The sequence below is a fragment of the Camelus bactrianus genome, chromosome 15, assembly GCF_048773025.1.
Source record: "Camelus bactrianus isolate YW-2024 breed Bactrian camel chromosome 15, ASM4877302v1, whole genome shotgun sequence".
NCBI classification, from domain to species: domain Eukaryota; kingdom Metazoa; phylum Chordata; class Mammalia; order Artiodactyla; family Camelidae; genus Camelus; species Camelus bactrianus.
The window spans coordinates 13478578-13490592 of record NC_133553.1 but is presented as its reverse complement, the minus strand read 5'-3'; the positions used below and the strand labels follow the sequence as shown (position 1 = coordinate 13490592).

Sequence of the window (12015 nt, the reverse complement as noted above, 5' to 3'; positions counted from 1 at the left end):
CTCTGTCTGCTGGCCTTTCATGGGAGCTTTATTCGCACTTGAACAAAAGCACCGGCAAATCATCTTAACCATTTGCACTGAGTAGTCCGCACAATGTGAGGATAATGATCCAGTTTGAAATGTGGATGTTGATATTGGTGCAGTCAATAAGGCTGATGAGCAGTAAATAGTTTGGTAGATTAGGTGATTTCTATTTTTTTTGCTTTTAGCAAAGTTGAAGGGGGAACCTAATGACATTGTTATCTGAATTTACAGTGAGTAGTAATTAATATTATCATTATATATTAATTATTTTAAAAATCACATAGCTATTTATCACCAAAATAAAAAGTTATAATAGTAAGTTTATTACTTTATAAGTAATATTTTATTATTGTTGCTTTTAGATGATAGATCACTGTATGATTTTTTACCTCTGTCTTGGAAGGGATATAGAAGAACTCTGTCACATTGCTATAAAATATCTCTTTCTTGCCCTCTCTAGTTTTTATAAAAAACAGCTTTCTTAGCACCTATATCTTTAAAAAGGAACACTGAAATACAATTTGATGTTGAACTATGTCATTCCAGAAACAAGAAATAGTCATCTTGTATGTCAATTGTTAAAAGTCTTGCCCATATATTGAGATGCATTTCAAATAAAATTTTACTTTCATGTTTAGTAAATTAACAAATTCGTAATATAGTTCACATTTTGATCAATATATACCAACATGAAACTCAATCTAAGAAATTATTTAATAGAGGATTGTGTTACTTAAAATTTTTAAATAAATTTATGTACAAATTTTTGTAGAAACTTATATAAAAATACATTAATACATTAGTAAAAATATTTGTGACAAATAGAATGAATATATGATTTGAAGGTTAAAAATGAACAGCATGTAATCTCTGACTATTAAAAAAATCTCACTGATTTTCTTTAATGAATGATGGTGAGTTCGAATCACTATCACATTGAGATCCTTTTATTCAAAAAAGGGGAGATATGATTAAGTAATTGATAGTGAAATATGCTGAACATTATACCCTTAAGCTTATATTCAACAATTTTAGGTATCAATTAAAAATACACAAGTGAATACTTGCTGTTTAAAAATTATCTTAGGTGTTAAGCAAGCAAGGATGCTTGAAAATCACTGGCTTGGGGATTGGAGGGTTTTTATTTGGGTATTTTATAATCACTTCTGGAAAAATATGTGCATGTTTTTCATAAACATGTAACTGCAAGGCCCTGAACTGCCGTTTATATGCATCTGGTCACACAGACACCAGATGTTCACCCTCTGCATTATGCTTGATCTATTTCCTGTGTTTATTCGGGTACTCCTCTTGATTTAAAGATGACAAATTAATGATATTTCTATCATTACAGTTACAGTAATTTAAAATACTTGCTCAGCAAGGACAAGATTTGGCATTCTGGAGTATCTTGTATACCATACACTAATAAGGGTTCTGAGCGCTGCCCCCTTATACTTGTCTGTTTCCTTTTTGCAGGTAGCAGAAGTGAAAATAAGCTCTACCCTGAACTTCCCAGCTGTCGTGAGAGAGCTGGTAAGTAAATAACCTCTGTTCTGAAATGATTCACAGCCATCTCCTAATCACAAACTTCCTGCTTAATCTGGCAGGATGTGACAGGATCTGGGAATCCCTCCTTGGTTTGTGGGCGACCCACCGCACCGTGAGAAGCGCTTCAGTTAACACGTGCCACGCACAGTTAGACACTGAGCTTGAGGGGTCGCCAGGCTGAGCTTGCGGGGTCGCCAGGCTGAGCTTGCTGGGAGGTGCCCTCTCTCCCGAGGGAACAGGGATGTTGGCCACGGTGCGCAGAGGCTGTGAACCCCCTGCAAAGGCCTGGGAACTGGAGTTCCTTTCCTCAGACTTCTCTGGAGTCTGCACCTGCAGCCCAGGTGCCTCAAACATATTAGAAATGTCTCTTTAAAAGCAAAGAGGGAAAATGTTTAGTAATAAGAAACAAAACCCTAGTGGGCTCTGGAGGCAGAGGCTCAGACTTAACACCCCGTACTTCCATTCACCAAAGATAATGTTCCCTCCCGTGGCTGGGCGGTTGGTTGGGTTTTATTTCTGTATCTGAAGGGGTAGGGCAAGTTGTACAAACAGTAAGTGCTAGGTTAATATTAATATTAATTTATTTTAGTCCTTTCTCAAAATATGAAGGACTCTGAAGAAGAAAATAAAAGAGAAAATTTAAAGTCTATTTAAAAAATAAATCTTACTTTCCATTTCTGTGTTTAAAAAAAAAAAAAGCAGCTGTGAAAGAGTTAAAACTCTTACCAGGGATGTCCTTACACCCTGGTCCATTACCCTTGTGGAGAGAAGTCAAAAGCCACGGGCCTGAGGCCCAAGAGGAAAAGCCCCCTGCGCAGGACACCGGCCCCCTGCAGGCCAGCTCTCCAGCCTGCCCCGGGCCTATAGATGGGCTGTGTGACCATCATTCTCCAGACGTGCACACTTCTACTTTGCACCTTTGGAGGCTCCAAGCATGTCCTCGGGTCTCCCGGAGGGCCGCGGCGAGAGCCGGCAGCCCTGCTCACTGGGCTTGGTAACTGAGCCTGTGTGACAGAAGTGACAATAAGCTCTATCCTGAACTCCCCACCGTCATGGAAAGTTCCTGGGCCAGCGTCCATCCTGGCCTCGCTCCCACCCTGTAACCATCCATGGGAACATGGCAGCTCTGTGTTGGCTGTTGTCCTGGCTGCATGGGGCTGAGTGGCACCTGTGGACTAAGTCTGCCTGGGGCCAGTAGTGTCCCCTCCCTGGCTGTGACAACCCAAATGCCCCAGACTTTGCCTTCTGAGAACCCCCTGGTCTGGTGGCCTCACTCGGTGGCCTATCCAGCTCGCTCAGCATGACACTCGCAGTCCTACAGAGGACGTGGCCCCATGTGGCCTAGGCGGAACGTGCATGCCAGGATCAAGTCACCTACCCAGCTCATCACTGCAGTAAATGTGAAACAACCCCAAGGCTGTGTTCTCTTACTTCTGGTCACTTCTTGAAAGGGACCTTCCAAAGGCTGAGACCCTTCTTCTGAGTCATGTCTGAGGCCAGATGTATTAGCTACACATGGGTCACACTATGCAGGCTCCACCGAGAAGTAAAGCAGCGGAGTCCCGTGGACCCAGCCTTGCTCGTCACGAGCCTTAGAGCAGCTGCCAATCACTGGAGCTGATGTGATCTGCTTCCTGTTACGTGTAGCCCTGATTTGGGAGAGAAAAATAACCTCTGTTTGAATTAAACTTGAGTATTTTGACAAAAAAGGCCAATTGCTTTAAAGATCCTTCCGATTTTTTTTTTAAGTGCAAAAATACAAAACTTGAAGGCATGTGTTACTCAGGAGGGCAGGCACCTGTGCAAGTGGGCTGCTCAGTGACCCAGTGGGCTTGGCTTCTGTGGCCTCCAGGGTGGCCTCCCTTCCTGGAAAAACATGCCTCCTTGGCTCATCGGGTTTTAATGAATCATTTTGTGAACATTAAACATCTCCTATGGAAATTGTTCCTAATACTCACAGTGAAGAGGAACTTCACCGAATTCCCGGCTCACTGAAGAGAAAGCTAGCAGCAGGGCGTGGCACCGAGCAGCCCGTGAGCCGTCCCGTCCTGGGAGCACCTGCCTTCGCTCAGGCCAGGCTCCCTGCTTTGTTTCCAGGTGGATGAAGTTTCCCAACACACTAAACTCCTGACTCCTAGACTCGTCCCCCGGGAGGTGGAGGGTTGGCCTGACGAGGCAGCTGGGTGAGGCGTCTGGCACACCCACGCCTGCCTGTCTTAGCCACGTCCCTCCCCAGCTCTGCCAGCATGAGCCCCCACATCTGCCTCGGCTTGGCTCCAGCCTGCACAGGAAGAGGGGCCTCCTCCATCCCAGCAGCGCTGCCCCTCCTCACACCATCCATCCCTTTACTGCTTTACCCTTGTCTCAACTGGAGACCACAGAGCAAATTAGAGGGCAGGGAGTGAACCAAGTCTGTGATCCCCTCCGCCTTTCCTCTTCTTTAGTTCGTAATATCTTTTTCCCCTAATTACTCGTCATAAGACATATTTCTGTGACCACTAGGAACCAATCCCGTTGTCAGTGATTAACAAGGATCATCAGCATCAGCTATTATTATTTGCACAGTCTGTATAATGCAGGCTTGCGGGAAAAGATACTGATTGTCCTTGAAATTTTGCCCTGCAAAAGCAAAATGCTCTGCTGAATCTCAGCTCAGTCTGTTGAATACAATTTAAGACGTGTGTGGTTGCTGAGGACCCTGGGTGTAATCTCAATAGTGGTTAAGAGCGCTGGAGACAGACTTCCCAGAGTCAGCTCCCACCCCTGGGACCAACCACTCAATGTCGGCAAGTCTAGGTTCGCATGCTGTGCAGTGGGGATGCGTGGGCACGTCCAGCGCCCACCTCAGTGCCCGGCTCAGCAGACAGGAGGGACTTACCGTGCGTATGGCGAGGAGCACCTGCTACCCTGCCATCAGCATTCCTACACATCTTCAGTTCTGCAGTTAGTGCTCCAAACAGGATACGCGTGCGGCAGCTGAGACGGCTGTGGCTTCCAGAACATTCCCCGATGCTCACAAGCATCTTTTACTCGCTTCTTTCTGTCATCTGTCATTTCTGGGAGACAAGAGGGTGAAGGAGTTACTTGAGGGCTTCCATTATTTAAGTTCGGTTACTCTAGATTGAGCTTTACATAGGGAGGTCATGACTATCGTTACTGATAAGAAAATCATGTTCAGAATGATTTTTTCTTCAACATTAACTTACGTTCTTCTGATCTGGTGACAACGTGGCACGGCATGAGGACTGGTCTCAACGTAGTGTGACAGCTACTTTCCCTGGTCGTCAGGGTGTTAGTAGTCATTCAGCTGGTTTTGATTGTATCCAGACTCTATCAAATTTTATTCTTTTAGTGACATACTTTTAACCTGACTTCTTAAAATTTATAGGTTAAAAATAAATATAGTATAAACTATTAAAATATGAAGAGCTTCATTTTACAGAAAAACTATGCCAGTAATATTGCTACTGTAATTAGTTATTATTAAGCTTATGTCTTTTAGGAGAACTCAACTATAAGACATGCTTTATAGAAAGAACTGTAGCACCATCTTGTGTGAGATACAAATTCAGTGCTTCAGTCATTGTAGTTAAAAGTGATGACTGTTTTTATTTCTTACTGACAGGCCAAATTCAGTTTATTTTTTATTATAGTAGTAGTATAGTCTCAAATGAGTAACTGGCTTTAGAATTTGGTTATTTATATTTTCTGTGTATTTGCTCTTAGATGCGTTTAACAAGCATCTAATGGCCTAAGGTATGCACAAAATTGTACGAAACATGGAAATGCTGAATTCCATGTAGCTGAGCGCACAGAAGGTGTGTTTCTGTAGAATTCTTGTGATGCTGCACAGTTTATAGTGTTGGCTGTCTTTTACTCATGTTGCCCACTCAGTTTTGAAGGTTTTTCTTCCCAATACAACACACAAAATTCTAGACACAGTGTAGAAGTTCTTGTTAAACATGTGTAGACGTGCTTGTTGATGTGCAAGTTTGAATTTCACCAGTGTTTCGCGAGAAGAGATCAAGTAAGCACAGCACGGAAAACAGCCATAAAAGCCTGGGGGAAGAGTGTCCGCTGCGGCAGTGGCACAAGCACCTGGGCCGGAGTCCTCAGAACCCCTGACTGCAGAGCACGGTGTTTGAATCGAGCCTTTGATGATCCAGTCAGGAGCATAAGCATCACCTTTTATCAAATAAGTATAATTCATGGGAACTATCACGAGTATGCTATTAAAATGGGGAAAACTGAGTAATATTATCTTACAGATTATTCAAAATTTAAACAATTACAACCACAAATATTTGCTAAACACATAGTTTAAGCACATAATTTTATGCAGTTTGACTTGTGTGGATTTAGGGAGTGTTATTCCCAAACATGGCTCTTCACAATGTGCTGAAGTCGCACAGCCCACGTGCTTCCAAGGCGTCCGCACACCAAGCCCTGAGTTGTTAAATGATATCTTATTGACACATACTTCCAGTTTTCTCATAAAAATGTGAATAATTTAAATAAGTTTTTCTTGTTTTAGGCAATTCAGACCAACCCATAGAAGTGACAGCACTGTATTCTTTTGAAGGACAGCAGCCAGGAGACTTGAATTTTCAAGCTGGAGACAGAATCACAGTTCTATCAAAAACAGACTCACATTTTGATTGGTGGGAAGGAAAGCTCCGAAGTCAAACTGGCATTTTTCCAGCCAACTATGTTACCATGAATTAAAGTTTATATTATTTCCTTCTTTGAGAATTATAAGAAAATTATTTCTACACTCACAGGATTTACTATCCAGTTAAACAATGTTTTTAATACAAGTCCAAAAACTCTTCTGTTTATTCCATAAACTTTTATCCTGTATGTAAAAGTTTCTTCTGTATATAAATGGTTACCTTACGTACCTTTAAATACTTTCCACTAATTTTATTACATACACTATTTAATAGTTAATGTCTTCCAATGTATGTGGTCACATTTCTTTTGTGTTCATTTTCAAACATCCATAAACGTTTGATTTGACTTTGTACGTGATGACTTTAATTTGGGAAGCTTAAGAATGGGGCATGAATTCTAACGGTATTAAGTAATACTTAGAGTTATAGGTACTAACTAGAATATTAATTCTTAAAATTATTTCTATACCTTCAAAAATTGCATATTTATATTTCATGCACATATATGTAACATGCTATTACACAAAAATTCAACCACTATTCATTAAAAAAGATGACATCTATTAACTTTCCTTCTTTGTGAGGTTATGTTCATTTGTAGCAGTAGAATAAACTTATGCTGACATGGTTCTGTTGTCCCAAAATAAATGTTTTAAATGCTAAGTTACTGTTTTTATCTTGTTTTTCTTATTTGCTTTTTGTAAAGTAACCAGAGGTCTGTGGTTGGTCTGCAGGTTAAAACTCACCTCCATGATTATATTCTAAATTCTTTTTTTCAGCTTTATTGACATAAAATTGACAAATAGAATTGTAAATTTTTTTAAAGTTCTGTGATTTGAAATACACAGACATTGTAAAAGGATTCTTACTGAATTAATGAACACATCCAACATCTCACATATTTTTTTATTTGATGAGAACCCTTAAGTTCTACTCTCTTACCAAATTTCAATTATAGAATGCAGTATTATAACTGTAGTCACCATGCTGTAAATTAGAGTCCCCAGAACATACTCCTCTTATAAACTGGAAGTTTGTACCTTTGATCAACATCTCTCAATTTCCCCCACCTCCCAGCCCCTGGTAAACACCAGTCTGCTCCCTGTTTCAATGAGTTTGGCTTTTTAAAATCCCATTTGAGATCATACAGTATTTGTCCTTCTCTGCTTTATTTCATTTAATATAATCCCCTCAATTTCATCCATGTTGTTACAAATTTCAGAGTTTTCTTCCTTTGCCCAGAGAATGAATATATCTATATTTATCTATAGATCTATCTGTAGATAGAGATCTCATATTTTCCTTATCCATTCATCTGTTGATGGACATTTAGGGTTTTCTAGATATAATAACATGCCATCTGTAAACAGAGATAATCTTACTTCCTCCTTTCCAATTTGAATGCCTTTTATTTCTTTTTCTTGCCTAATTGCTCTGGCCATGGCTTCCAGTACAATGCTGGAAAGAAGTGGTAAGGGTGAACATCCTGATTGTTCCTGGTCCCGGAGGGAAAGCTTCCAGATTTTCACTGTAGAGTATGATGTTAGCTGTGGGCTGGTCAAACATGAGCATGTTGTTTAATCTCCACATATTTGTGAACTTTCCAGTTTCCTTCTTATAATTGATTTCTAGTTTCATACCATTGTGGCCAGAAAAAGATGCTTGATATGATTTCAATCTTCTTAAATTCATTCAGACCTGTTTTGTGCCTAACGTAGGCTCTGTCCTGGAGAACGTTCCACATGCACTTGCCGAGAATGTGCATTCTGCTGCTATTGGATGGAAGGTTCTGTAAATGTCTGTTATGTCCATCTGGTCTGACATGCTATTTAAGGCCAGTGTTTACTTATTGATTTCCTATTTGGATGATCTATCCATTGATGAAAGGGGGGTGTCAAAGTCCCCCCCATAATTTTGTATTGCTGTCTATTTCTCCTTTTAGGCCTGTTAATATTTGCTTTATATATTTAGCTGCTCCGATATTGGGCTCATAAATGTTTACAAACATTTTAGCCTCTTGTTGAATTGACCCCTTTATTACTATATAATGACCTTCTCTGTCTCTTATTACAGTATTTCGATTAAAGTCTGTTTTTTTCTGATATAGCTACCTCTGCTTTCTTTTGGTTTTCGTTTGCATGAAATATCTTTTTCCATCCCTTCACTTTCAGTCTGCATGTGTCTTTAAAGCTGGTGAGTCTTTTGTAGGCTGAGTTGAGTCTTATCTTTTCTTAAATCCATTTAGCTACTCTATGTCTTTTGATTAGAGACTTTAGTCCATTTACACTTGAAGTAATAATTGATAGGTCAGGACTTACTATTGCCATTTTGTTGGTTATTTCTTGGCTGTTTTGTAATTCCTCTGTTCCTATCTTCCTCTCTTGTTCTCTGTCTTAGTGATTTGATAATTTTATGTAGTGCTAGTCTTAGATTCCTTTCTCTTCTTTTGTATACCTACTGTATGTTTTTGCTTTGTGTTTACCATGAAGCTTACAGAAAACATAACAGTCTCTTTTAAACTGATAACAACTTTGCACACATATTAAAGTTCTACATTTTTACTCTCCCTCCACATTCTATGTCTTTAATGTCACAATTTATCTATCTTTACCTGTATATCCATCAACAAGTTATTGTAATTATAGTTACTTCAACGCTTTGTTATTTAACCTTCATACTAGATTTATAAGTGATCTAACCACCTCCACCATTACAATAGGAGAGTATTCTGAATGTAACTCTATTTTTAATTTTACCAGTGAGTTTTATGCGTTCATATGTTTTCCTGTTACTAATTTGCATTATTTCACTTCCTCCTGAAGAACTCCCTTTAGCATCTCTTGTGAGGCAAAGTCAGTGGTGATGAACTTCTTCAGCTTTTGTTTATCTGGAAAACTATCTCTCCTTCAATTCTGAAGGACAGCTTTGCGAGGTAAAGGATTCTTGGTTGACAGTTTTTTCTTTCAGGACTTTGAATGTATTATCCTGAGAGCTCTCTTCTGGCCCACAAGGTTTGTGCTGAAAAATCCACTGGCAGTCTTTTGAGAGTTCCCTTGTCATAAGTTGCTTTTGTCTTGCTGCTTTTAAGATTGTCTTCTTGTCTCCAACTCTCAACTGTGTGATTACAATATGTCTCAGTGTGGGATTCTTCAGGTGCAGCTTATTTGGGGTTCTGGGCTTCCTGGGTCAGGACGTCTGTTTCTTTCCTCAGTTTACAGGAAGTTTTCAGTCGTTATTTCTCTGAATAGGCTTTCTGCCTCTTTCCCTCTCTCGTCTCCTCTGGGACCTCTGTAATGTACCCATCCACCTGCTTGGTGGTCCCAAAAGTCCCCTAAGTGTCTTTACTCTTCATTCTTTTTCCTTTTTGTTCTCTACTTGAATAAATTCTACTGCCCTATTTTCAAATTTGTTGATCATTCCTTTTTCTCAATCTAGTCTGCTATTGAATCTCTGTATTTGAATGTTTCAGTTAAGTTATTTTTATTCTGTTTTTCAGCACTATGATTGCTGTTTTGTACTTTGCTCATGGATTGCTTTCCTGAACCAGTGAGCATCTTTATGAGGGTTTTTTTGAACTCTCTATCAGGTAAATTGTTTCTTTCTATTTTATTAAGGTAAGTTTCTGAAGATTTATATTGCTCTTTTGTTTAGAATATGTTCCTCTGCTTCTTCATTTTCCTTGACTTTCTGTGTTTGTATCTGCACATTAGATAAAACAGCCACGTCTCCCAGTCTGGATGGAATGTTCTCATGTAGGAGTTGAATCCTGGCTATCAGCCCAGCCTGAGCTCCTGAGCTCTCAAACCTCTATGATTGTCCAAACTGCTATCTTAGTTTTTAGTGGCTCCCAGTAGTTGAGGGTGTACAAAGACCCGTCAGTGTTCCAGAGAAACTCTCAGTCAGCTCCTAGGTGTGGGCTGATTGGAAGCTGGACCCTCAGGCAGGACTGAGAAAGTATGTAATTTAGCCCTTTCTGTGGAGAAGCTGGGAGATGAGTGTTTTCACTTGCTCAGTCCATGCTGAGCTGCAGGGTATAGCTGGGGGTATTCCTGTGTCCAGTTAAAAACTGCATCTTGGTTTCAGTCCAGTGGGATTTGTGAGTGTCAGTCCTGCAGGCCACCAAACTGGGTGATTGGGGGCCCATCCCTCGAATGGCAGCTATAAAACCTGGGGCACTAGATGTGTGGACAAGCTCCTTCCAGGGAGATGCCTGGTTTTACTGTTGGAGTGAACCAGAGCCAGGTGGCAGGGCTCTAGGGAGGGTCACAGCCAGCACCTGGATGTGTGCTAATTAGATGCTGGGCCCCAGGCAGCAGATTGCAAAGTACACAACCAAACCCTTTCCAGGGAAGTGAAGCGGGAAGATGGCCTTTCTACCTGCTCTCTCCGAGCTGGGCCCTTGGGGAGCAGCCTCCCCCTGATTCCTCGTTTGCTACATTCCGGTGGGACTTGTGGACACAGGCCCTGTTAGCTTTCAGAGCTCAGTGACCTGGAAGCTCATCCCTTGGGTGGAAGCCTTAAAGTTGGGGTGCTAGTTGTTCAATTTAAACCCTTCACTCTGCAGGGAGAAGCTGGGAGTTGGGGGTTCCCTCAGCTGCAGGGCACTGTGCTGGGGGTGGGGTTTATGGTGTGGATGCGCCTTTCCTACCTTTTCTGATGTGGGTATTTTCTGTTACCTGATGTGTAGGAATCACTCAGCCAGGCTCTAGATTTCTCTCAGAGGAAACTGCTCCATGAGTAGCTGTGTACTCAGTGCCTCTGTGGAAGGGAAATTCAGGAGCCTCTGGGTCACCATCCTGGTCCTTCTAACTTCTTTCTTGAACTCCAGACCCGTATCTCCAACTGTGCATTTGACAGCTCTATCTGGACCTGTAATAGCATCTCAAACCTTGCTCGTCCAAAGTAAACCCTTGCTTTCCCGCCCCTAAAGCCTGCCCCTCCCTCAGTGCCCCTCTGGAAATCCCACTCATCCATTGCCTTAGACCACAGGATTGCTCAGGAGACATCCTTGATTCCTCCTCTCATCTCAAATGCTAAATCAAATGCACCAACTTAGTGTTGGCTTCAAAATACTTAGCATACGCAACCATTTCCCACTGTCTCTGTCACCACCACCCTTTAATTAAGGCAAACTCCCAGCCCCAGACTTCCCTCACAGATACAGTGTGGATTCCTGCTTCCACACTGCAGCTAAGTGAGCCTCACATGCCAGCTTTTCATCCTGCTTTGCGTTCTGACAGTCTCACATTATGTGCAAATGTGTGATGACCTTTTTATAACATAATTCTTAAGACATGGAAAAAGGAGAATATTATCATTACCCAGCAAGAAAGAAAACAAACTCTTCCCAACCTTCCTCCCTTTCTGACTCAAAGGTAATCAGCCTGAATTGGCTATTTATTAGTTCCATATATTTCTTTATATTTTCATTATATATGTATGTGTCCCAAAGCACTATGTCATATTGTCTTGGATAGTTATAAGCTTACAAAATTTACACTTTGAAACTTACAAAAGTGATACAGTGAATGCATTCATTTGCCATGGAATTATCATGTGTTCTGGTGTATATATTCAAGGAAGGAAAAGATATGGTGGAGAAGTTCAGCAGAAAGTTGGAAGAGAACTAAATGAAAAAAATTGGAATTAAAAAGTAAACTAAACCAAGAACACAATAAACAAATTTAACAGTAATTTAGACACAGCAAAAGGAGAATCATTGAACTGGGGTTAGGTCTAAAGCCCAGAGTTAAAAGAACTAAAACAC

The 12015-nt window shown here is 40.9% G+C and overlaps 1 protein-coding gene across 7 annotated transcripts in view; it reads left to right on the top strand.

The window, feature by feature from the left end:
* SH3YL1 (SH3 and SYLF domain containing 1) overlaps positions 1 to 6911 on the top strand; it is a 46126-nt gene extending 39215 nt beyond the window's left edge. For 5 of the 7 annotated variants that reach the window (XM_074341584.1, XM_045518713.2, XM_045518714.2 and 2 more), the window contains 2 exons: positions 1504 to 1560; positions 6110 to 6911. In XM_074341584.1, the coding sequence (XP_074197685.1) occupies positions 1504 to 1560; positions 6110 to 6300 (248 nt within the window). In that variant the 3' untranslated portion in view covers positions 6301 to 6911. The other 2 variants (XR_012499147.1, XM_074341585.1) reach the window with 2 other exon arrangements.
* The last annotated feature ends 5104 nt before the right edge of the window (positions 6912 to 12015 follow it).